The sequence below is a fragment of the Sciurus carolinensis genome, chromosome 11 (assembly GCF_902686445.1).
Source record: "Sciurus carolinensis chromosome 11, mSciCar1.2, whole genome shotgun sequence".
Classification (NCBI taxonomy): domain Eukaryota; kingdom Metazoa; phylum Chordata; class Mammalia; order Rodentia; family Sciuridae; genus Sciurus; species Sciurus carolinensis.
In genome coordinates, this window is record NC_062223.1 from 76,820,015 (window position 1) to 76,846,901 (window position 26,887).

Genomic DNA, 26,887 nt, shown 5'->3' on the forward strand with positions numbered 1-26,887 from the left:
TATGAGGTACTGGGTTTGATTCTTAGCACCACATACAAGTAAGTAAAACTAAAAAGGTCCATCGACAACTAAAAAAAAATTTTTTTTAAATAAAGAATACAAGAACAATAAATTCTGAAAAGGAAAGGGCAACACTTACACAACACTCGTGAGAATATAAATTAGTACAACCACTGTGGAAATCGTTATGGAGGTTCCTCAAAAAACAAGCTGGACCGTGTGTGCTGGTGCACACCTGTAATCCCAAGTTCTAGACCTCTGCAATTTAAGGAGACACTGTTTCAAAAAATAAAAAATAAGTGGTTTGTGGGTGTAGTTTGGTGGTAAAGTGCCCTGGGTTAGTATGGCATTTGGGAGAAAAGAATAAAGAAATAAGCACATGTACAAAAAGAAATTTAATATATAATGAAAAGAACAAATGAATTAAATGGCTGAATTAAGAATCAACCACAAGACTTCATATATGTCAGAGCAGGTTTTCTTAAGCTTGGCCAAAAGAGGTAAAAACCATGAAGGAAAAATTAATTAATTTGACTTTGCCAATACCAAAACTTCTGTTAAAACACAAGCTGTGGCCTGTATTAAAAGTATTTAAAATACATTCAGTATAAAAAATAGGAAAAGTGTTAATATTTTCATTATTTTTAAAAAGGGGAGAAAACTACAAAGCAGTAAAAAATAAAAGACAATCCAATATAAAAGTGGGCAAGAGATAGGAAGTGTTATTCACAGAAAAGGGACATATAAAAGAATACTACTTATGAAATTGGCCTAAATTAAGTTTGAGGATAGTACGTTTGTGATACTTATTTCTCCACTTCTTCACCAATACTAGATACACCGTTCAGAACCTCACTTGTCCGCTACAAAAATTGTACTGTTATTTTCCCAGTCTAACTTCTCAGGAAGATGATTTGAAATTATCTGAGATAATTTGGTAAGATATCAAAGCAATCCAGAAGCATGATATTACTACCCAGATATTTTCTCCAATCTCAACTCTTACTCTTTGTGTTAATTAGAATTACCTGGAGCACCCTAAAATGTATAGATAACCTTGGCCCCTCTCCCACTTCACTTAAATCAGAATTTCTGGTGGGTTAGTGGCTGGGCAGTAGAATTTCCTAAAACTCCTTAGGTAATTCTGCTATGCAGACAGGGTTGAAGACCACCTGGAGTCGGGTTGCTTATATTTGAATCTTGGGTGTACCATTTATTAGCCGTTTGACCCTGGGTCTTCACCTGTAAATGATGAAAATTACGTTTGGGTATTAAAGACTTGTGAAAGAAAGTTTGATAATTCATTTGAAGATTTATATTGGTGACTGGCATGTAGTAAGATATAGTAAATATTAGCTGTTACTGCTATTGTAGCTATTATTGCTCACCACAGAGTCAAGTAAGAGAATGATTGGATGAGTCTAGTTCTTAAATTGCTGCTTTCCCCTCATTCCATAAGTAGCAAATTTGTACTGTTTGAGATGATCTGCAGTAATTACCATAGACATGCTATGACAATTTTTCATTATCTGTAATGTATGTGTTACTCTGAATTTACTTTGCTAATTTATTTTTTCTTGTCTTCCTCTGCCATACTAGAATAAAAACATCATGAGGGGCATTGCCTCTTTTTCGTTAACTGTAATCCCATTAATCAGTTGATGCTAGCCATAGATGTCATTTAGAAAGATTTATTAACTATGTAAATGAAAAATCTGTTTTTTAATATTCTCATCAGTGCCTTCTGATGGTACATATGATGGTAAATCATTGCTTTCAAACTAAAAGTTGAAAATGATAGTTACTGGCTTAAAATGTGTATTTTATTGTTTTATAAGTCTAGTTCTAACTGGAGCAATCAAGCAAATGTGACACTATCTTTGTGCCTGAACATTATGTCTAAGATATGAATTTGTTTGGGGCATTGAAGGTTTTACCATGACCATAATGCATTAAATAACTCCTATAGGTGGGCCTGGTGGTGCACGCCTGAAAACCCAGTGACTTGGGAGACTGAGTCAGGAGGATTGCAAGTGTGAGTCCATTCTTAGCAATTTAGTGAGACCCTGTCTCAAAAAATAAAAAGGGCAGGGGATGTAACTCAGTAGTAAATCACCCCTGGGTTCAATCTCCAATACCAAAACTGCCAAAACAAAACTCAAAACAAACAAAAAACCCCTCAGTTTTTCTGAACAAGTATAGTAGAATTTCAGTACATCATTGCTTTTAAAGGTGTTCATTAATTGGGAGTAACAAAAATAGAAACAATTGATTTCCTAGGTAATTTTTAATTGTAATTTAAGAATCTTACTTGTTTTGTGATATATTTTGACTATTATTTTGGTGACTTACCTTCATTCTAGTTCTGTTTTTATTCCTAGCTTGCTAGGTAACCCTGGACAAACAATATCCTTTCTCTTGACCTCAATAAAATATTAGGTTATATTAGATAGTTTTCCTATTTTATTCTTAAGGTTAAAAATTATTGGTGACATTTATTAACACAAATTGTGATGTGTGATAGAGAATCTAGTTCACTTGAGGAAGAAGATCCCCAGTTCTTTTAGGTTTCTTTAAACCTCCAAAATCGTACTGCTCTCATTTTTAATACATTGTTATTTAACTGTGACACAAGCTTGTACTGCTGTATCTCTCTTAGGTGAATTGTTGGTAGATTTCCTGACTGATTTCAGGATCATTACATGATTTGAGTGTCATGTTTGTGTAATATCCTGAGCCAAGATATAAACTGACTCACAGTCCTTATCTAGGGCATTCTCTATCCGAAATAAGGAAAAGGTATACAAGGAATATGAATGAAAATCATGGGTAATAACAGAGCCAAGAGAGTCATTACCTAAGGATGCTTATACTATATTTCAGGAAAGGCTAGGAAGAGTTAGGGTTTAAAGAGGGATTTAGGTGGAAAAGCCATATTTGAAGTTGAGACAACCACAGTGTTGCTGAAAAAGCAGAGAATCATCGTTCTTTTATTTTGCTTAAAAGTGAAACGTTTTCTGTTGATTCTCTTGGGTTCCTTGAATTCTAATGACGGTTTATTTAATACAGTTATCATTGGTATGTAGGCAAAATTTGCTGTACCATCTGTATCTTACTGCTTTTCATTTTCCTTCTAGGCAGCGATAATTAGTAGAGTTCAGTGTAGGATTGTGGCTTTGGATCTGCGAAGTCACGGTGAGTGAAGTTCTTAATTACCCGTTGATTTCAATGACATAGTCAATAAGCCCCTTTGATTAAACTTAAATATTATAAGTTGTCGTGTGGCCAAAAAATAACCTAGTGTCCTTATTGTGGACATTTTGGGGGAAGTCCTAGCCTTCAGCTAGGCTTCTGTAATTATCTTTAGAGTGTCTAACCATGAAGATTTGTCTGTAATGTAGAGAATCCTTCTAAATTCATCATATAAAATCCCCATTTCATTGTCAAAGACAATATTTTAAAAAGGAATGTTCTTTTATAATTTTGTTCTTGGGAACTTTACTTTTAAAATATTTTCTTTTTAGGCGAAACAAAAGTCAAGAATTCTGAAGACTTGTCTGCAGAAACAATGGCAAAGTAAGTAACTGAATATTGCTTGTTTTCATGATTATAAATAGTAGTATATCACATTATCACTTTGCCGATGAGATTGTTTAATGATTATTAACACTGATAAAATTTTATTTCTCTTCTCCTCTGTTTTTAGTTTATCCTTACTACATAGTCTTGAAAGAAACTTCCATCTTTCTCGGTATATGTGATGGTCATCATGTAAAACACTTGGAATTTGTTCAAGTTTAGTTTGTGTTAGCTTTTGAAAAGTTTTCTTCTGTTGATGGAGTTGAATAGAATCTGGATGTCTGTTTTGGAACAATGCATGGAAAAATAGTTGAATGCAAGAGGCATTCAGAGTATGTTAAGGTGAATATCCTGTCTACATTCTTTGTCTAGTTTCATAGAAGAGAACAGGGTATTAAAGAATAACTAAAAATACCCTGGGCCTCAATGAATGAACAGTTAATGTAGCATATACAATGGCTGTCAAATGTGCTCACTCACCAGAATCATCTGAGAAGCTATTAAAAATGCAGATGACTTTGTCCTCCACTAGACCTGCTGAGTTAGTACTTTCAGTGGTAGGATCTAGGCATTTTTATTTATTTATTTATTTATTTTATTTTTTTATTTTTTTTTGTGGTACTGGGGATCGAACTCAGGGCCTTGTGCTTATGAGGCAAGCACTCTACCAGCTGAGCTATCTCCCCAGCCCGGCATTTTTATTTTGATAAAGCTTTGTAAAAGAATTTGATTCAGCCATGACTAGTATTTGAGAACCACTGGCTTTACTAAGAATAAATTCCAAGTGATCGATCCACCTTTAACCTGGGTGAATATAAATTTCCTCAACTTAGTAGCTTTAAGTTTTAGAGGGTTTTTTGTTGCTTTTTGTTTTGTTTTTGTTTTTGCAGTACTGGTGATTGCAGTACCAGGTGTGTTTTGCTGCTGAGCTATATCACCAGCCCTTTTCATTTTTTAATTTTGAGACAGGGTCTTGCCAAGTTGCCAAGGCTGGCCTCGAACTTGGGATCCTCCTGCCTCAGTCTCCCGACTCACTGGGATTACAGGTGTGCGCCACTGCGCCCGACCTTTCCTAAGCTTAGATGTGAATATTAAGTTGGTGTGGTTCAGGCCCTTCCTACCTACCTTCATGCATAAAGCAAATATCATAGAACCCCTCCAACTCAGTTAATGTGTACTTTAAGGAGATGTCGACTTTGATGTCTTCCAGAATATCCTTTTATTTTGCTCATTTTATCTGTTACTAACCAAAAGTTTCTTAAAAGTGTTTGAGAATTATTCTGGAAATTATACATTGATATTTATTCTAAACTTTAGTCTCTTCCTTCTTTTTTTAAAAGAATGTATCCCCCAAATCACATCAAACATGATTTTAGATTAACTAATTGAACCTATAGATTTTCTTTTCCTGATCTGTTATTTTGATATATAGATTAACTTTAGAATACTACCTGCTTTTATTTTTCAGAAACTCTAAATAAACTCTCTGTGTTATTTACTGCAGAGGTCACTTGTTATCTAATCTTTTATCCTGATTTTTCTAGTAGTTTCTAAGCAAAGGCGTCATGGTTTTGATTTTATGGAATTGCCCCAAATTCATAGTGTCCTATGCCAATGAGAAAAGATTTTAAATATGCTTCAGTGAGGTAGCAGGAATCTGAAGCTCTTTTAACATTAGTAGAAATTCAGTAATATGCTGGGTGTGGTGGCACATGCCTGTAATCCAAGTGATTTAGGAGTCTGAGGCACAAGCATCTCAAGTTCAAGGCCAACCTCAGTAATTTAGCAAGACCCTGTCTCAAAATAAAAAGGGCTGGGGAATGTAGCTCAGTGGTAAGAAAGAAAGAAATTTGATAGCATTTTTTTCCCCAGTTGTCAATGGATCTTTATTTTATTTATACGCGGTGCTGAGAATCAAATCCAATGCCTCACACATGCTAGGCAAGTGCTCTACCACTGAGCTGCAACCCCAGCCCTCAATAGCATTTCGATAGATGAAAAGAAATCAATTGGCTTGGCCAATCTCAGAGCTGGTAAATATGTCCTCTGTTTAATCATCTGTAATTTTTTTTTTTTCTTTTTGGTGCTGGGGATTGAACTCAGGGTCCTGTGCTTGCAAGGCAAGCACTCTACCAACTGAGCTATCTGTCCAGCTGTAAAATTTTAAATAGTAATAAAGACCCTTTAAACAGGGCTGTTAAACAATTTTATTAGATGATATTATAAGAAGGTTCTTACACGTAATAGGCACTTGTCTTAGCCATTTTCTGTTGCTCTTACTGAATACTACAGACTGAGAAATCTATAAAGAATAGAAGCTTGTTTAGCTCATAGTTTTAGAGGCTGGAAGTCCAAGAGTATGGTGCTAACATCTCACAAGGGCTTTCTTGCATCATAACGTGTGGAGGGTATCACATGGTAAGACAAAGCAAGGGAGCCAAGGAGAGTTCTCTCTTTCACAGTACCACTCCTGTGGTAACCCATTATCCCACAATACCCTATCCACTTTGAAAAGTCCTACCTCTAAACAGTTTAGCTATTAACATATGAACCTGAGGGAGACATTCAAACCATAGCCATTCTGAATAAATATTAGTTCTTGTTTCTTCCCTTCGTATCATTTTGTCTTCCAGAGAGTTTTTTGTTTGATATAGAAGTAGCCTCGTATCAAAGAAGCTTGGACTTTGTCAACTTCATTATCTTTTTAGATGATTGCCTAAACTGCTTTACTTTCTTTCTTAACCTTTAACTCTAAAGAAATTTTAAACTATTTTTTATTTTCACTTATAAAATTCCGTGTTCTTCTTATCTCCTATTCACATTGTCTGCAGCTGCTGCAGCTGCCTAATTCACCACTATAACTATTGTATGAAATTTTAAAAATTATTTCCTTCAGAATTAATTTAATAACATTTACTTTTGCCATTAAGAATACTGTAGAGACCATATTTGAAAGTCTGTGTCCCTATGTTGACACCTGCTACATTGTGTTAACACTGTGAGAGTGCTCGAAGTATGTAGTGGCATTCAGCAAGACAAAATCTCTTGAAGTTTACTGACTCAGTCATTTCCCAAAAAAGGAAGTAGAGCCAGTGTCTCCAGAAACACATCTATTGTTCTTATCCTGCCTATTGCTATAATTAGAAAGACATGCATGCAAATAAAAAACAAAGTTCATACTTCAACTCTCTTTTTCAAAACTTTGAAGTTTGATTTTGTTAAACAGATCCTCTTGTGATTAAAGACTAGAACAAAAGCCAATAAAAATTAGCTTTGAGCACCTTCCTAGTTTCTCAGAGCACTGTACTTACATAAAAATGTGCATTTTTCAAACAACTGTATGTGGGAAATTGTGTAGTAATTTACATTTGTATAGCAGTTTACTCTTTTACTTTGCGATCAACTGTCAAAGTAATCTAGAGCAGTAAACATTCTTACCTTCATTTTATAAATTTTGAAACTTAGTGTCTGAGAGGTTAATGAACTAATCCAAGATCACATAGTAAAAAATAGACTGAGGCTGGTACTCATTTTGTAACTCCAAACTTCATTACATTATAGACGAGAAAACTGAGGAAAAATTAAATAATTTGTCCAGAGCATTAAGCTTAAGTTCAAAATAAAGGCATCTATTTATGTAATTGTACTAATTACATAATTGAGTGGAATGGTAAAAATGTGATTTAAAAAAAATTTTAAAAATTTGGGGCCTTAGTCTTTAACTTGCTATTTATTAGGAGAGCCACATGTGTGGCTATCTACAGAGATACTAGGGGACATGATTACATAGGTATGTTTGTTAGATGGCCCTATAAACCTTTACCATCTCCCAGAACTACTATTTACAGATCAAAGGAAAGATCTAGGAAAGAAAACTATTTTAATAGTGTTAACAGAGAGCACTCCTAACTTTTTTTCCTCCATCTCTGCAGAGATGTTGGCAATGTAGTTGAAGCCATGTATGGGGACCTCCCTCCTCCAATTATGCTGATTGGACATAGCATGGGCGGTGCTATTGCAGTGCACACAGCATCGGCTAACCTGGTGCCAAGCCTCCTGGGTCTATGCATGATTGATGTTGTGGAAGGTAAGTTTTCTTAGTACTGACCAAATCAGAATTGATGACTTATAGGAGGTATTTATAGTAGATTATTATCTTGTCTTAATTTACTATCAATTTCATTCATCTTAAGATATGTCTCATTTTGTTTCTTTTTTAAAATTATATGATACATTTTCCATGTCATCAGAAACTCTTAATATCCTTTTATACCTAAATAATACTTTAATCATTTGTCATATCCCATAATTTTATTTAACCATTTAAAAAGAAGCTACCATATCTTTTATAACCCAGACTGAAAAGTCACACCATTGCTTATACATCCTGTTCATTGTGTGGGTGCTACACAAGGAAGTAATTATCAGGAGGCAAAAATTATTGAGGGCTGTGTTGGAAGCTGGCTATCACATTAGTCTTTGAATTTTCTTAAACTGCGTCTTTGTTTTTCCCAAGCATTTTTTAATTCTGCTGGCATCTGGGGCAGGTGTATAGAGTTGACCCAGTAAGTATAAATGGTCAGAATAAGTTAAAGGCTATGGTTAACATTTTTGTTTATAACATCCAGGTACGGCCATGGATGCACTTAATAGCATGCAGAATTTCTTACGTGGTCGTCCTAAAACCTTCAAGTCTTTGGAGAATGCTATTGAATGGAGGTAATTCACAAATATATGTTGTCTCAATTTTAAATGTTAGATTATAGCTTTTCTTTTTTGTAAGCGCAAGTACCAAGATGAAAGGAAAAAAATAATTTTCCAAAGTTTTATTGTAATAATATGTGAGAAAATATTGAAAGAGTGGAATTTAAAAATATATTTAAAATATTTCAGAATTGGCTAAGTAATCTAAAACCTATCCTTTTCCAATGAATTATAATATTTCTTAGGATCTTAGTGATTATAGATCATCTGCTGTATAGCCACTTCTGCTTCTAAGGTGAAAGCTATGGCTTCTGCTTAAGTAAAGGCTGTTCAGTAGTAAATTCATTCATTCAGTCATTTTTATTAAATATTTATTTAACACTTATGCTAAAGGATGAAGATTCAGAGATGAATGAAACACTTTCCCTCCCTCAAGGAGATAAGCCTTGGCATAGAATATCTTCCATATCCTAGCCTCCTACCTAATTCTTCAAAATCTGTCTCCACTTCCTTCTCCAGAATACTTTCTCTTACCCCTCCAAATCACCAGATAACCCTTTCAGCAAAATTGCTAGAGTTCTTTGAGTTTATTATTATATTGCACTGTTTACTCCTAGTGTTCCAGTCCTCCTTTGAGGGATATGCTTATATTGTTAATTTTCATTATTGCCTGTCCCAATACCTTTCCCTCACCATAAGGTTGGAAGCAGTTCTCTTTTTCTTTTGTACTTTCACACAGCATATAGCATACCACTGTCTACCCTAGAAGACAGAACATGTCTGTTAACTGAATCAAACATACAATTGGAAATTTAGACACAATGTGGTATGTGTATCCTAGGGAGTTTTCCTAGGACATAGGGTCTCATGCTAGAGTATGACTTGCCAGAATGGTGTTTGTATTTACTGAGGTTGCTTCTACCATTCCTTGTTCAGCACCATAACACAAGATTTATGTTCTCTCAGAATCACCAAAGAGCTCTCTATCTTGGGCAGCCACAGCATTGAGAATGCAACTGCTGCCAGACATGTACCGCAGGTGCCCTGCCTGCTTCCTCAATAATAACCAGTGAAACAATTGTTACCTAAAATTTATTCTTTTCCCCAATTTTTAAAATTTATTCAACAAACCTTTTCTCTAGTATGTAAGATATATACCTGTTCAAAGAACCATGTCATCAAAAACAAAACAAGTAAATACATAAATACAACACAATAAAGAAAACATAGGATTTATAGAAGGGCATCCAATCCATCCAGGGTGGTGATAGGCCCTGTGGCAGCTGCAGAATAGAGTAAGATTTCTGTTTGTTAAATGTTTTCTGGCGGGGGCACTATAGAGAAGAAGGGAGTTACTTTAGATTAGGTAGACGGAAGTGAAGGGCAGGGAAGAGGTATGGGGGTAGGAGGGATAGTAGAATAAAACAGACATTATTACCTCATGTACATATATGACTGACTACATGACCGATGTGATTCTACAACATGTATAATCAGAAAAATTAGAAATTATGCTCCATTTATGTATGATCTATCAAAGTGCATAAATCCTTTGTACTGTCATGTATAACTAATTAGAACAAATTTTTTAAAAAAATGTTTTGGATTCTGTGAGTGTCACTGATTTTTAGAACCTACTTTATGAGTCCAAGAATCAGAAAGTAGGTTCTACTATTATGAGGTATTTAATAATTTTTGTTTTGTACCCCACTGGCTATCTTAATCAAGTTTATGGCACTTGGCCATTTTCTCTATTCCAGATTAAAGAAAAAATTTGTTGAAATCCAGGATCAACAGTTACTGCTTTTGCTCATGGTCTTGCTAATGAGAGGTAGTAGGGTATAATCACTAAGAAGGGGCTTTGAAAAATCAGACAGACAGGGAGTTGCATCCTGGTTCCACTGCTCTAGCTCTGAGAAAAATAAAATAGGAGAAAGAGCAGGAAATAGGATGATAATGGAAGTAGGTGAGGTAGAAGGAAAACCAAGAGGGTAGAACACATTTTTAAAAGGAGGGAGAGAGCAACCGTGTCGAATGCTGCTAAGAAGTCAAGTAAGACCACAATCAAGGAATGACCATTGAATTTGTCATGATAGAGGTGACCTTGACAAAAGAAACTCAGGAAGTGCTAGATAAAACCCTTATATAAAGCTGGGCATAGTGGTGCATGCCTGTAAACCCAGCAATTTGGTAGGTTGAGGCAGAAAGATTACAAATTTGAGACCAATCTCAGCAACTTGGTGAGACCTTATCTCAAAAAATAAAAAAAGGGCTGAGGATATAGCTCATTGGTACAGTGCCCTTGGTTCAATCCCTGGTACAAAGAAAATAATCCAAATGGAAATAAACAGAGGTATTTGATAAATACATTACAAATATATATGAACACATATTGAGACAGTTTATGATTAGAAATGCTGGTGGATATGTAGGTTCAGTGGTGGTTGAAAGATGAGGTAATAGTTCTGATTGCTTCTGTTTATCATTAAGGTAAGAAATAATATCATTATCTAGGAAGGGACTTTAAAATTCTCATGATTTTGTGCGTGTGTGGTGCTGGAGATCAAACCCAGGACCTCACATTCTAGGCATGCATTCTACCACTGAGCTACATCTCCTTGCCTCTAACTTACATGATTTTTTTAAGCTAAAAAACTTAGAGATGTGTTTTCCTGGTGGCCTGCTTCAAGCAGTGTTTCTAGCTCCCCCTGGGATATGCAGTTGTTTTGCTTTGCCCTTAGGTAAACAAGTGTTAAAAGACTACTCTGTTTAGATAGTCTAAGCTCTATAGCATGGCATGTGTCTTTGTTTTATGCTATTGTCACAGAATACTACAGACTAGACAATTTGTAAACAGTGAAAGTTTATTTGGCTCATGGTTTTCAAGGCTCTAACATCTGAGATCACAGAGCTTGCATTTGAGGGCCTTCTTGCTGCATTCACGGTATGATAGCAGAGGATATCACATAGTGAGAGAGTACAAAAAAGAGCCAAACTCACTTTTTTTTAATTATTTTAAAATTTTTTTATTTTTTACAGACTGCATTTTGATTCATTATACACAAAATGGGGTACATCATTTCATTTCTATGTAACAAAACCACCCAAGATAAGGATATTAATCCAATCATGAGGGCTGAGCTCTGCCTAATTCTTACAGGTCCCACCTCTCAGTGTGCAAGGAGCTACCCCCTGTCTACCAATCCTATTCTGTCCTGATCCCCCTTGGCTTTCCAAACCTGCTATTCCTTGAATTTGGTTTTCTAAAGTGATCTTCCTACTGACTTTTTCACATCACAGTGTCTTTGTTCATGATATGCTTTCTGCCTATAATGCTCTGATCAACTTCTATTTCCTGATTAGCTTCTTCTGTCCTCGTCTTAGGCAGGACCTTTGGGGAACTTTCTTCAGCCTCTTCATGCAAAAAAAAGTGCTTCCTTTGAACTTTTCCTTATTGAGCATAGACCTGGCACATAGTACCCTCTTGGTAAATATCTGCAGAACTGAAATGGCTATAATGTCTACTTAATTTTTACTGCCCGGTTGTAGATAAGATAGACAGGGAGAAAGAAGAGTGGTAATTTCTATAGTGAGCAATATGGGTAACCAAAACTTTGTTAGATCCCACAGAATCTGCAGAATTACTCATTCGATTCTAGTGATGTGATGAAATCAATACTGAGTAACTCCCTCTCTCTTTTCCCATTTTTGTCTCCTAGTGTGAAGAGTGGCCAGATTCGAAATCTGGAGTCTGCCCGTGTCTCCATGGTTGGCCAAGTCAAACAGTAGGTCTTTCTTTTTCCTGTTGGGCTGGTTAGAAGCTTAATCATGATGAAGGAATTACAGATTGCTTTTTTTATCTTACACTTATTGTACCATACTGGCATGTTGCCTTCATTTTTTTAGGTAGTTTTATAGGTGACTTGTTTGGGCCAACTGTATGGCCCCAAATTTTTTCTTTTTCTTTTTTTTTTAAAGAAATCCCAAAGGCAGTTATTATTGTCTATATAATACTAAATTAGATTAGCACAACTCTAGGTGTTGAAAAGTGAAGCATTCCAGAGAGTCTACATTAAACATTGTGTCCACTTTTGTACTGGCAGCTATGGTTTCATTCTCCTTTCAGCCAAAACTCATTGTGAGGAAATTGCATAACCAGAGTGAAAGTCAAATTCTAAGGGTGAACTAAGATTATTTAACCCAATTGATCTTTCTTGATAGAGTTACATGGGTCCTGGGTATTAACTGTGTAGTCACAAAATAAACTTAAGATGAATTGAAAAAATGTCCAACAGAATACATGGGAGTCCAAGAGTTAGATGAAAATAATAATGGCATTATAGAGTGCTTACTATTTGCCAGGCACCGTGCAAAGTATTTTATATAAACTGTCTTTATTTTTAAAACCTTGCATTATGGAAAAATCACAAACATGTTGGAATAACACCATAAACCCCAATGTACCCACTGCCCATTTTTAAAAATTACTATCTTCTGGCCAGTTTTGTTTCTTCTGTGTGCCCATTTACTTCCTTCACACATAAATATTTTGAAGCAAATTCCACATATAATTTCTTCTGTAAGATTTCAGTATGCTCTAAACAGTAAGGTTCTGGCTTTTTAAACATAATCCCTATGATATTATCACACCTTAAAAAATTAATAATTCCTTAATATCAGCAAAATCTAATCAGAACCATATTTCTGATTTGTCTAAATTTTTATTTTTTTAATTAATTTACTTATTTTTAATATTTTTATTAGTTGTTGATGGACCTTTATTTTATTCATTTATTTATATGTGGTGCTAAGAATTGAACCCAGTGCTCACACATGCTCGGCAAGCACTCTACCACTGAGCCACAACCCCAGCTCCTATAATTTTATTTTTGATTTATACATAATTGTACATGCTTATGGGGTAAAACATATTTCAATATTTGTTTATTTTTTTGGAATGACTATTTCTAAATAAGCACCTTAAACATTTATTTCTTGGTTATAGATCATTCAGAATGCCCTATTTTGAACCACTACATTATATACTATTATTATTGTTAGCTTCTATTACTCTATTATGCAGTTCATAATTTTTTAAAGTTAAGATTATAATCAAAATAAGGTAGATACTTAACCAGTTGACTGATACTTAAGTATCTTTTAACCTATAGGTTTTATTTCTATTTTTTTTTTCCTTGAAGTTTATTTACTGAGGAAACCTAGTTGTTTGCTCCATAGAATTTTCCATAATCTGAATTTGCTGAGTGAATCCTCAAGCTGTAAAAAATACTGTTTTATAGGTGAGGAAATGGAATTTCATAGAGATAATTTCCCAGGACCACACAACTAGTAGATGATAGAGCTAAGATTCAAACTCTTGTGTATTTGACTTTAAGGCCTATAGTAATGGATTGGTATGCCTAAAAGACATTTTCAGTAGTATAATATCAGATAGATACAATGCAGAGACTTTAAAGAAGATATGAGACTGCCACTCTTCAGTGCTGAAATTATTTGAGCTGACTAGTGTAAGCAGTGATAAAGCATTTTATGAGGAAGTTACATGGCTTTATGCTTGTAATTAAGTAATTTTAAATTTTTATTTCAAGTGGTGTTTTTTCTTGATACCTATGTATGAATATATATGTATGCATGTGCCTGGTTTTTGTCATATAGATACCTGTAACTTTTCTGCCCTTTTTAATTAGGTAAAATTGCCCTGAACCTTCTTATCCACACACAAGCTTTGGAAATTCAAAGCACATGTTTCTTTATTACACTATTTTTTAAAAAATCACATCAGTACTATATTATAGATAAGAAATTCAGCACCTCACAGTTGGTAGAAAACCCTCAGTTAGCAAAATATCTCTGAATGTATACTTTACTAAAGGTTTTGTAGAGAATATAAAGAAGTTACCATTCTTAAAAATCTCCACTGACCCTTCAGTTTATCCCAGCCTCTTTATTTTCCATCTTATCTTCTTGACTTTTCTCCCTTCTCTCTCTCTCCTTCTCAAGGGCAAAAACAATAACTTCCTCTGTATCATGTAGAGCAGACTTTGATACTGGCTACTACCCAGGCCCTTGGGATTTTTACCTTTAGCACTTTCGATGTATTTTTTTCATCAAATTCTCTCTAAAAGGGATTAAGGTGCTAGCTGCTCATATAATAATAATAATAATAATAATAATAATTTTTCTATCTAATTACTTGATATAAAGACATACCTTGGGGGGTGGGGAATATCAGGGATTGAACCCAGGGGTACTTAACTACTGAGCCATATCCCCAGCCCTTTTATAAAAAAATATTTTGAGATAGGGTCTCACTAAGTTGCTGAGGCTGGCTTTGCACTTGGGATCCTCCTGCCTCAGCCTTCCAAACCTCTGGGATTACAGGTATGCACCACCGTGCCTGGCAACCAATACCAATTTTAAAAGAAATCACCCAGTAATAATTGGTTGGATTAGATGGTCTAATAAGCAAGGTTCAGCTGGCCATGGTTGTTCTAATTGCCAGTTTCTATCAGCCAGTTAAAAAGTAGGCCAGGCATGGTGGTGCATGCCTGTAATGCCAATGACTCAGGACACTGAGGCAGAAAGATCACAAGTTCAAAGCCAACTTTAACAATTTAGCAAGGCCTTAAACAACTTAGCGAGACCCTGTCTCAAAATAAAAATAAAAAGAGCTGGGGAGGTAGTTCAATGTTTAGGCACCCTTGGTACCAAAAAAATAAAAATAAAAACAAAGAGTAGGATCTTCTAGCATTCTGTCTGAGTCTTGTTCTACTGTAAGCTGAATACAACAGAAAAACACCATGCCTTGGAGTTAGTTGGGCCTGAATTTACATATCAGCTTAATCCACCCAGAGTCCTGGACAATTACTCTCTCTTCAGGGCTACTTCATAACTTCATATACTTACAATGATAATAGTATAAAGGAATGCTAATAAAATTCTGTCACTATGCCTCAGGAAATGGTTTTTCCTTTTCTGTGAGTCCATATTGGTACAAGAACTGAAAACCAGCCCTTGGAGTGTAGTTACATATTGGCCATGTTCTTCCACATTTTCACCTTCTCCTCCCAAGAACATTATTAAGTTTTAGCTAAGGCTGAAATCATGGCTCAGTGGTAGAGTGCTTGCCTAGCACGTGTGAGGCACTGGGTTTGATCCCTAGCACCACATAAAAAAACTAAGTAAACAAAATAAATGTATTGTGTCCATCTACAACTAAAAATATTTTTTTAAAGTTTTAGCTAACATTTGATTAGAAAAGGCCATAAGCATGGGTATCTCTGAAACAATTTGTGATAGAAAAGAGATATGTACAAACAGAAACAAGATGTACCCCGTTTGTTTACAATAAAAATAAATTTAAAAAGAAAAAGAGATATGTAATAGTACTTTCATTAAAAAATCTAGGTGTGAAGGAATTACAAGTCCAGAAGGCTCAAAATCTATAGTGGAAGGAATTATAGAAGAAGAAGAAGAAGATGAAGAAGGAAGTGAATCAGTAAACAAGAGGAAAAAGGAAGATGACATGGAGGTAGGTGAAGGCCTGCTGTCTTGGAAAGGTAGGGTAGGAGATGGTTTTAAGTGTGATCAGATATTTTAGGGGACAGAGACACCAGTATAAGAGATACTTAGGTTAAATATAAGATATAAAGCACTGTCATAGTTTTGACCAGTTGCAATGTAAAACCTAAAAATACATAACTTCCCCTTAAACAGAACTGCTTTCTCACCAGACTTTCTCATCTCTGTCCTTCTGTTCCTATGGTTTCTCATGAGAAAAAGCCCATTCCTTACCTGTCTACTCTAAGCCCATCCAGATCTTACTCATCTTTCAAGCTCTGTCTCCTTGGGAATGTTTTCTGACCTCAATTTATCAGTCGGTCTCTAGCACCTAATGTTGATATGAGACAACTTGGTGTTTTTTTTTTAGAAATTGTTCTTGTAATTCATAGTACAAATTGCCATAAACCACATTAAAAAATACTATGATCCCCTGCTAGTCATCTCAAGGTTGATGGCCCATGTTGTCCTCCACGGTGCAAAAATTGTATCCCAAGCAAACAATATGTGTATTTTCAGGGCAGAAACTGATATTCTGCATGAATTTCCCTCAGCATTTATCTCAGGGTTGTGTGAGCAGTAAGTGTGAGTACTGGCTGAGCAGTTAGTTTGAGGACAGTAGTGGATAGGGATGCTTTTTTCTTGGAAATATCTAGTGACTATGAGCAGCAGACTTTCTGGAATGAATTGTAAATATCTTCCTAATGGACAGGTAATGGACTTGGTATAACCACATATTCCTTTGCTTTTATAGATGCTACTGTTAGCAAGGAGAGGACATTTTTTAATGGTATTTTTAATTTAATGAGGATCTTCTTGCCATCCTTAAGATCAGTGATCAGAATAATACTTTGTATATCTCCAGTTTGCAAAAATATAAATTATTTATATTTATATTATTTATAAAAGGAGGGACTATTTGGCCCTCCTAACACCCTGTGAGACGAGGGGACATCTTCCATATTACAGTGTAGTCATTGAGGCTCAGAAGTTGTTTTTCTCAAGGTAACCAAGCAGCTGTTTAGTAGATTTGAGACTTGATACGGTCTATTACTTCTTACCTTTTATGTGCTAGGACTAGACTGAATAAGTCACATCTGTCAACTCTATCTAATTCTCTTTTTAGCTCTGCACTGTAGAAATAATCACCATTTTTGTGTCTCAGGTACAGATACTTTTCCAAGGTGACACATAAAAGTTAGAATTAAAACACACCAAGATCCTCTGATTTTCAATTCCAACTCATTTTTTCTTTGCAGACTTTTTTATAAGCACCATTATGTGATTTTATAAACTCCAACAGTTTTGTTGAGAGGACAAACTGAATGAAGTGCATCAATTATTACCCATTAGCCATCTCTTCCTATTTCTCCTCAACTCTCCTAGCCCTAGATAATCACTAATCTGCTATCTTAATAGGTTTACCTAACCTGGACATTAAATATAAATGGAATTATACATCATGTGGCCTTTTGTGTTCTTTTACCTTAGCATAAAGTTTTTAAGGTTTATCATGTTGTAAAATGTATCAGTCCTTTGTTTCTTTTATGTCTAAAAAAAATTCCATTTTATGGATATGCCACATTTTTTATCCATTCATCAGTTGATGGACATTTGGACTGTTTCCACTTTTTTTGTCTTTTATGAATAATACTGTTGTGAATATCTTGAGTATGTATACCTTGGAGTAGATTGGTGATCATATGGTAAGTACATGTAACTTTTTTGAGGAACTGTTTTTCAAAGTGCTGCAACATTTTACATTACCACTAGTAGTGTTTGAGGCTTTCAGTTTCTCCATATGCTTAACAACACTGTTACAATCTCTTTGTTTATAGTCATCCTTTGGGGCTATGAAGTGGTATCTGGTTGTGATTTTGATTTGTATTTCTCTAATAACCATTGATGGTGAGCATTTTTTCGTGTAATTATTATCCGTCTCTCTTCATTCTTTTGCATATGGATATTTGTTTAGTTACGTCAACACTGTTGAAGAAACTGTCTTTTCCCCATTGAATGGTATTGATATTCTTGGTAAAGATCATTTGAAAACCACATACACATGCACACAGGGGTTTATTTCTGGGCTCTCTACTGTTTCCTTGGTATATTTTTCTTCATGTTAGTACCAATTTGTAATTACTATAACTTTGTAATGATTTGAATTGAGTCCTCCAGTTTCATTGTTTTTTGTTTCTTTGTTTTCAAAATTATTGTGGTTATTCAGGGTCTTATGAGAGTTTATATGTTTTAAGTTCATAAAAAAAATCTTTGAAAAATGCCACTGGAATTTTGATAGGGATTACATTGACTCTGCAGATCACTTTTGGTAGTATGGATATCTTAAACCTCCAGTGATTTTTTTTTTTTTTAAACACATTATGCTACTATCTCATGTTTCCTTTAAGATTTTCATATTGTGATTAATACAGTATCCTGATTTATTTCCATTATATTTCACTTATTTCAATAATGCAAAAAAGTAAAAAAATGCAAAACAGTTGAAATATTTGTTTAGCTAATATTTGATTGCATACCATGTGCCATCCACTTTCCAACTGTCAAGATAAAACATGTTGACATGTTTTCATATTTGTCATTTCCTCTTTTGAATTATGATTGCAGGAAGATTATCTCATTATCATAAATCAAAATCTTAGGAAAAAATACTTTATCAACGAATCAACCTATTTTCAGTTTTACTATCTGTGTTTTTTTCCCCTATATACATCACTTTTTTCCAGCAGTAATTCTAAGCTAGACAACATGTCATAATCTTGTTTATTTCACTTAGTACTGTATTATAAATATTTTTTCATCCTACAGTCTGATCTTTGTAATTATTCTTTTGATGGTATGTTCTTTTTGCCAACTGAGTATAAGAAAAGTTCAGTCTTGACTCTACAATTTACCACTTTGTGATCTAATAAATTTCCTATATCATTAAAGCTAATAGAAATAGCTGGGCATTGTGGCATGTGTCTGTAGTCCTGCTACTCAAGGGGCTGAGGAAGGTGGATCATGTGACTAGCAGTTTGAGCCAGCCTGGGCAACACAGTAAGACTCCATCTCTTTAAAAAAGAAAGAAAACTAATAGAAGTAAAAAAAGAAAACTTTGGATTATCTAAAAATGGAAATTACAACCTATATAAGATTGCCTTAAGGATTAAGTGTTTAATAAAATGCCTGGAATTCAGTAGGTCCTCAGTAAGTACTAGTTTCCTTCCCTTTCCTTTTCCCAGGGACCTAGTTTATATCCTGTTCCTCCAGGGGTGCCCCTCAGAGACTCAGAGCTTGCTCTTATTCCTCCAGACCAAGAAAGACCATCCATACACCTGGCGAATCGAACTGGCAAAAACAGAAAAATACTGGGATGGCTGGTTCCGAGGCTTATCCAATCTCTTTCTTAGTTGTCCTATTCCTAAATTGCTGCTCTTGGCCGGTAAGTGTGTGTGTGTGTGTGTGTGTGTGTGTGTGTGTGTGTGTGTGTTAGCTTGGCTGTAGTAACAAAATACCATAGATTGGGTAGACAACAGATGTGTATTTTTTCAGTTAAGAATCTGAAAGTCTGGTGTCAGGTTATCAATAAAATTGGGTTCTGGTAAGAGTTCTCTTCCTGGTTTGCAGATAGTTATCTTCTCACTGTGTTCTTATGTGGACCAGAGAAAGTAAGAGCGAGCTCTCTGGTGTCTCTTCTTGTAAGGACACTAATCTTTTTGTATCAGGGCCCTACCCTTTTGACCTCACTTAACCATAATTACCTCCTGTAGGCCCTAACTTCAAATACAGTCACATTAGGGGTTAGGTGCTCAACATGAATTTTAGGGAACAGTTAAATTCACAGTAGTATGAGTATATTGTCACCCAGGTATAACCTTGTTAAAACTATTTACCAAAGTTAATGGAGTATCATCCTCATTTATCTGTGCCCTTTCTCTTCTCCACATCCAATCCCTACACCTAACTAAGCATAAGTATCTACTGGGATGGCCTGATTTTGACCAGCCTTTTGTACCTGGTTAAGACCAAGCCCCCCTAGAGCTAGATACCGTGGTCTAAGGATAGTCTGACTATTAGAAGACTCAAAATGGTAAAACCTTGTTTCCAGAAACCACTTAAATGAGAAAATAATTGCAGGGAAATCTCAACCTGGAACATTTTATCTGGTGAAACTATACCATGTGGAAGTTAGGATCAGCATTAATGTGAATTGTGTTTACAACTTTGTCACAATTTTACTTAATATTTGAAAAGCAAAACCTATTTCACAGGACCTTTTGTAGTAAGGTACTTATGGATTCTCTTGTTTTTGTTCTAGGTGTTGATAGGTTGGATAAAGATCTGACCATTGGCCAGATGCAGGGTAAGTTATCCACAAATTATGCCCTTGGACTAATTTTCTGAGGGCAGAGAAATAGGTAGTCATATGGAAATTAATATTCTGAGATGATGAGGTACAATGGAGAGAACAGAACTTTAGGGTAAGACTTACCTTTGACTTTTATCTCTAGTTCTGACCCACCATATGATTATGGGCAAGTGTTTCTCTTTTCTGAGCAATAATTCATATATTCTCTCCCCCCCCTTCTTTCTCACTTTCCCCCTTTTTCACCTAAAAACGAGGATTATAAAACTATGTTTCAGAATTACAGGGATTAAAATGAGACCATGTGTTTAAAAATTAGAAAGTACTACATACGTATATAATATTGTGAGCAGAGATATTCTTAATACTGATCAGTGCTTTTATTATTGTTAAATATATTTAGGAAAGGGAAATATCTAAGATAATCCAGAATGCAAAAGGTGTAAAGTCTGTTCAGAAGATAGCATGATGTAGTGGTGAAAGCAGTGCTCCAAAGCTGAGAGAAATGGGTTTTGAATATTGCTTTCCTAGTAATTGTTTTACCCTGAGCAAGTTACTTGACTTGCCTCAGCTTCAGTTTTCTTAATGTGTGAAGGGACAAAATTGATGGCAATCTCAAAGGGATTGTGAGTTATAATTATGAGCAGGAAAGTAACATGTTGAGCATTGTACACAGGTGCGGGTGTGTTGGCCATGTGACACTGGAGATGGTGGGATCAATTTTGTGGAGTTTCTTGCTTTATATGGGTAAAAAGACCTGGTGAAATTGAAGTCAATAGACATTACATCTTTGGGGTGATGGGAAGAAGAGGTGCCAACTTCTAAACCATGATTTTGGCCTTAAGCAGATTCTGTTCTTGTCCTTTCTTCTTAATACTTAGAAGATTCAAGTAAGAAAATGTGGGAGAAATAAGAGTCTGACAAACACATTGTGTGTCATTAGATGCCCCCACTAGACGCTCTCCTGTTTCTTCAGTAGGAACTATCCAAGGTCACCTTCTCTTTAAAGAAAGTATCCCATGAGTATAGTGAGTAAATGGCTAGGTTGAAGAATATTCCATAGAACAAAGGAAAATGGCTAAGTCTGCATAGATCCTAAGCTACAGCCTTCCCAGTACTGTGTTCAAACCAGCTGAATGTGTTATAGTATTCTAGAAATCTACCATTTATTCATAGTATGACTTGGATCAATGGAAATATTCCCACTTCATAAAATAATTGTGGGAATAATCATGAGGATTATTCATGATCATGTTAATTTATGTGTACCCAACCCAGTGTTATTAGTTTGTATGAGTTCTCCCTAGTTACTTATTCCTGTTCTTCCAAAGAGGAATGAAAAATATATCCATAGTCATCAGAGGCTGACCTCGTAGATTTCCAGTGGTGTTGGAGTCATAAGTTTTGGGTCTAGTCATTTGTTAAGAGATTCATTCATGTAGGCACCTACCCAGTGCCTGGTCTTGTGTTGGGTCCTATTAGGGATATAGAGCAAGCAGGAATACTTGCTTCCTTGGGGAGGCAAGCACCAGTGGCACGTAACATATAACAAAGAGGAGCATACACTGCTCTCTCTGGATTCAAATGCATTAATAGTAGTACCTTGAAGAAAGGAGAGGCAGCTTCGCTGGAGCTCCAGAGGCAGCTTACTGCAGAAGGAGGAGCCTAAGCAGGACTTTACTGAATAGAATGGTGTCAATTTGTCCACTAATGAAGCAGCCTTAGACAAGACACTTCACCCATCATGACCTCAGTTTTCATGATCTCAAAACAGAATTTCAGTGTTTATCCTGTGTAATTTTATAGGGTAGATTTGAGAATCAGTTTTAAAAATGAACAGAAGAATAAAGAATAAAAATAGGTAGAATACATTGAAAACTTTTTGAACACTGTATAACCAGGGTGAGAACCACAAAATGGGGGCCAGGACTTCCAGAGCTTATTATTTTGTAAATGAAAAAGCTGAGCCACAGAGTCTGTTCTTTCTACCTGTGGGTACCCTTGTTCCCTTATCCTTTATCTCCTTGGGGACCTTCTTTATCAATCATCTCTATACTTTCTCTCTTCTTCCCTTGCTCTTGTCAGTGTTAGGGATCAAACCCAGGACCTCACACATACTAGGCAAGCAATCTACCTCTACCTCCAGTCTACCCACCAGCCATCTGTTCACTCTTAATAGTGCCGCATTAGTTGTGAGCTTAGTGTTCCGAAGGACAGTGTAAGAAAGTACTTAGTACAGTGTCTGACCAAAAAAACAACAACAACAACAAAAAAAACCCTCAAATGGTAACTTTTGTAATAATAAATGTCAAAATCCTTAACATGGTCTACAAAACCCTTAATGTGGTACCTATTACCTCCCCAGACTCATTACTGGCACCATGCCAAGCTTCTTATTCTTTCCAGAAATAAATACCACTTTCTTTGTGAAGACTGTCCTTTCTGTGTGGGAGGCCTTCCTGTAGGATCTTGAAGCCCCTTTTCCCATCCTCTTATAGCCCCACATGCCCATTTTCATCATTGGAGCTACATGCTGCATTTAAACATTGGTTTTGGTATTTTACTCCCCAACTGGACTATAAGTCCTGTGAGGATAGGATCTGTTTCCTGTGCATCTTGCCCAAAGTAAATGCACATTAAATAGGTATGGAAGGAAAAAATGAAGGGAAAACGATTGACCAAAGGTTACAATACATTAAAAAAGGGGGGAGTTACAATTACAGGTATTAATATCATCATCAAAGACTTGGTCATTGGGTCAAGAGGTTTTGGGGGAAAAGATACTATGTTCCTGGAGTGACCTGTGAAGCTGCAGAGGTGGTAAGGAGAGGACTCTTTTAGTCCCTGAGGTTGCCTGGCTTTGTTTTTCCTCCAGGAAAGTTCCAGATGCAGGTCCTACCCCAGTGTGGCCATGCAGTCCATGAGGATGCACCCGACAAGGTGAGTCTGGTTCTCAAAGATGTAAAAGGACAACTGTGAGTAACCTTGGATATCACAAACAATAGGACAAGCTTCTCGAGTCTCAGCCTGCATTACCTACAGCAGCTGCTATGGGGCCTGTGTAATTTCACCAGCTCCCCAAACCTCTCCCTGGTGGCTGCTTATGGTCTGGGCTTTGTGGGTCTGAGCTGAGGAGCTGCTGACACACAGCTGTTTTATACAAGAAGATCTTAAGCTGTACTTCTCCATTGCCCCTATAATCCAAATGGAAGAAGGGATGATTGGGGTAGGAACTGCACCCCTTAACTCTAGTCACAATTAGGGATTAATATTGGCTCCTCCTGTGGGAAAAAGTGCTTTGTAGCTCTGAGGGAATAAATAAGCTCTCGTTCTTCCTGACCTGTGTGGAGCATTCCCTGGCAAGGATGGTGGAGGGAAGTCTCCTATCCTGGGTCCTTTTGCTCTCAAGCAGCCCAGACTGATGGGACTGATGAGGACACCACCAAGCCTGACCTTCCACCAGAAGCTCACAAGACTCTAAGGCTAAGCACCATTACTCACCTTCATATGACCTGGACTCTCTTCCTTTTTCAGGTAGCTGAAGCTGTTGCCACTTTCCTGATCCGGCACAGGTTTGCAGAGCCCATTGGTGGATTCCAGTGGTAAGGATATACAGGGTTTATGAGCCCTGCAGTGCTGGCCAACCCAGTACACAAGCATTTGCAGGGTTGTCAGTACTCTGCCTGGTTTGGGTCACCATGCCCCTCTCCCTCCTCCTCAACAAAGGGCGTGGCGTGTGTCTTTCTACAGAGCCACATGGTTGTTGGCATGCTGTGGGCCAGTGGGCCGTTGCTGAAACCGCAGTTGAGTCACACCTTGACTCCCATCCCTCACTGCAGTGTGCGTTTGTTCTTGAAGTGTTCCTTCTCTGAGGAGGTTGGGATGGAAATTGGTCTTTATCCAGAGAAGTTCTCTGTGTTTTCTCCTGCCCCACTGCTGAGCAGAGCTGAACAGGCCATGAGGGGAGTTTGAGCAGAGCTTTCAGCCTCAGCACTATTAACATTTGGGGGTGGGCAACTCTTTGTTGTAGTGGGCTCTGTTGTACATTGAAGGATGTTTAGTAGCATCCCTTGCCTCTACCTGCTAGATGCCAGTAGCATCTCCTATACACAGTTCTGACAACCAGAAATGCCTCCAGGTATTATTACAACATCTCTTAAGGGAGGCAAAAGTGAGAAAACCTCTGATCTAGAGGAAAACAGGAAACCAGGACTCTCATCCCAGGAAGTCCTTCTGATTAGGGAGACACAGTTGGACTCCATTGAAGAGGAAGGAGAGGCATGTTGACCTAAACCAGGTGGTTCTGACCCACTTCATGGAGCTCCTACTTTGTGCTGCATAAGGCCCTTGGTTCTGAGAGATCCAGTCAGCTCGATGAGTTACTCCTGCTGGTGGAAAACCTTTTATTGTATTATTATTATTATTATTATTATTATTATTATTATTATTATTGATACTGGGGGTTGGATTGAACCCAGGGGTACATTATCACTCCCCAGTCCTTTATTTTATTTTAATTTTGAGACAGGATCTTGCTGAGTTGCTGAGACTGCCCTTGAACTCTGTCCTTCTGCCTCAGCCTCTCTAGTTGCTGGGATTACAGGCATGCACCGCTGCACCTGGCTTGGAAAGCCCCTTCTTTTGATGAGGGTTCAGAGGAACTTGCTCCTTACCCTCAGGAAGTTTGAAGAAATGTTTTCTGCGTTAGACAGCTCTGGATGCCATGGCCTGGGAAATAATGTGATAGGCAGAGAAAGCATCAAAGATGACAGGATGTTGTCACAAAAGTGACAGTCTTAGGCCATTCCATACCTCTAGCAAATGATCATTGATGGTTCCCAGGAATCAACAGTGAATACTTCATTTCCTTTGATGAACAGTGTTTGACTGGGGACCCTTGGTCACATGAGCAGTACAATGAGAACAGACCCTGTGTCAAATCTTTTTCTTTTGTTTGTTTTCACGGTGCTGGGGATTGATCCCAGGGCCTTGGGCTTGCAAGGCAGGCACTGTACCAACTGAGCTATATCCTCACCCCTGTGTTTAGCCCTGGGTGGGGCCAAGAGGAAATGGGACAGATCTGTCGGGGCCTTGGTGTGGTGGTCATTAGGGAGGGAGATGGGTAAGCAGGGGGAGCTAGTGGTGGTTACGTTTGTTTCCCTTCTCTTTTACTTTTGACAGTGTGTTTCCTGGCTGTTAATGACCTGCTCTCCACACCTCCCTCAACATTGAGCTCTGTTGTAAATACATCGCACCAGAGGCCACTGTGATGCCGCTGTCTCCTCCTCACCATCCCGCCCGGCCATGTGACACCGGCTCCCTATAGACGGGCATACCCAGATGTTTAAACCTTTTTGTGTATTCCTGCCAAAAGCATTGTTTTCCAGGGCCCTTGTTCAACATTGGCCTGCCCAGTCCAGGGTCCCAGCTTTTCTGCCTTCCCTATACAGGGGTAGCCTCTGCCTGTTCTCCTCACCTTGCCTACAGTGAATACCCTATTCCTGGCATCATGCAATGCACCTGGGTCCAGATGTCTCTTCAGGCTCAGGGACCTCCATTTCCTGTGATTATTCTTGGCATGGTCCTGCCCTACCTCATGGGATGGACAATGTACAGGGCGGTCCTTATTTTTCCCGAATACCGGTCAGGTACCTTTTTATCCCAGTCTTACTTTTCTAGGTTCAGAAGACCCAGAGAGGCCAGGATTCCAGCTTTAGGTGCAGGGAGGGGTAGTGGATAGGTAGCAAGCATCACAAGAAACCAGCCTGAAAATCAGGTACAGCCAGTCCAAGCACATGGCCTCCCATCTGGGTGAGCCCACTGTCCCACTCCCACACGTCTGGGCACCTGTCCTGGGCTGAGGCCAGGCTGCTCCAGGGGCCTTGAGCCCTCACCTGACACAGAGCAACCCAGGTTTAATACAGCCCATGCACAAAGCCACAGGCTAAAACCTGTGGAATTGTTTTTAATAATTAAATTTAACTATTCTCATAGTTGGTTCCTGGAGGTGTGCAGAATGCCCGCTTGCCTCTTCTAGGCCCATAGCTTCTTGTTGCCACTCGTGGTTTCCAGTCACTCTACATAGAAACATTACAACCTAGCATCCCCAGTCTTTGCCCTCATCCAGCTGCCTCATCCCAGCACCATAGCCTCCCCTGCTGCCCAGGCACGCCATTTCCAAGGGCAGGGAGGGGCAGTCTCCTGAAGCCCATCTTCCTGTGACTGTCTAGGTGATGTGTAGCCCCCTCCACCTTTCACCCAACAACTTCCTATCCCTGTCCTGCTGCAGGTCCAGAATCTGGGACCTATTTGTTTCTTTGTTATTTATGACCTTGTTTAAAGAAAATAAATATCTCCCAACCTTTATTCATCTCTGTGGAGTTGCCCTTATTTCTGCTAATGCAGGGGAAGAGGAACAGTTCATTGAATTTAGTTGCTGCAGAACTCCAAAAGCCACTTTTCCTGTAGCTTGTCAGTATTTAGGCTCTTGTTGCTCCCCAGATCCAAAATTTAGTGGGATGAACAGAACCAGTCTCCGCTGTAGCCAAGGGAACCTGGATTCCAGTCCCATTTCTTCCACTGGCACAGAACAGTATAGTCTGCCTACAAAACCTCAGTCGTTCATGGCTTCACTTAGGCCAACATCCAAACTTATCC

The 26,887-nt window shown here is 37.5% G+C and overlaps 1 protein-coding gene across 1 annotated transcript in view; it reads left to right on the forward strand.

The window, feature by feature from the left end:
* Ppme1 (protein phosphatase methylesterase 1) overlaps positions 1–26,590 on the forward strand; it is a 55,275-nt gene extending 28,685 nt beyond the window's left edge. The window contains exons 4-14 of the mRNA XM_047519165.1: positions 3,138–3,195; positions 3,525–3,576; positions 7,512–7,666; positions 8,208–8,298; positions 12,003–12,068; positions 15,712–15,835; positions 19,177–19,306; positions 20,183–20,227; positions 23,106–23,170; positions 23,765–23,832; positions 25,412–26,590. Coding sequence (XP_047375121.1) covers positions 3,138–3,195; positions 3,525–3,576; positions 7,512–7,666; positions 8,208–8,298; positions 12,003–12,068; positions 15,712–15,835; positions 19,177–19,306; positions 20,183–20,227; positions 23,106–23,170; positions 23,765–23,832; positions 25,412–25,430 — 873 coding nt within the window. The 3' untranslated portion in view covers positions 25,431–26,590. The remainder of the gene's footprint in view (positions 1–3,137; positions 3,196–3,524; positions 3,577–7,511; positions 7,667–8,207; positions 8,299–12,002; positions 12,069–15,711; positions 15,836–19,176; positions 19,307–20,182; positions 20,228–23,105; positions 23,171–23,764; positions 23,833–25,411) is intronic.
* Positions 26,591–26,887: the final 297 nt, after the last annotated feature.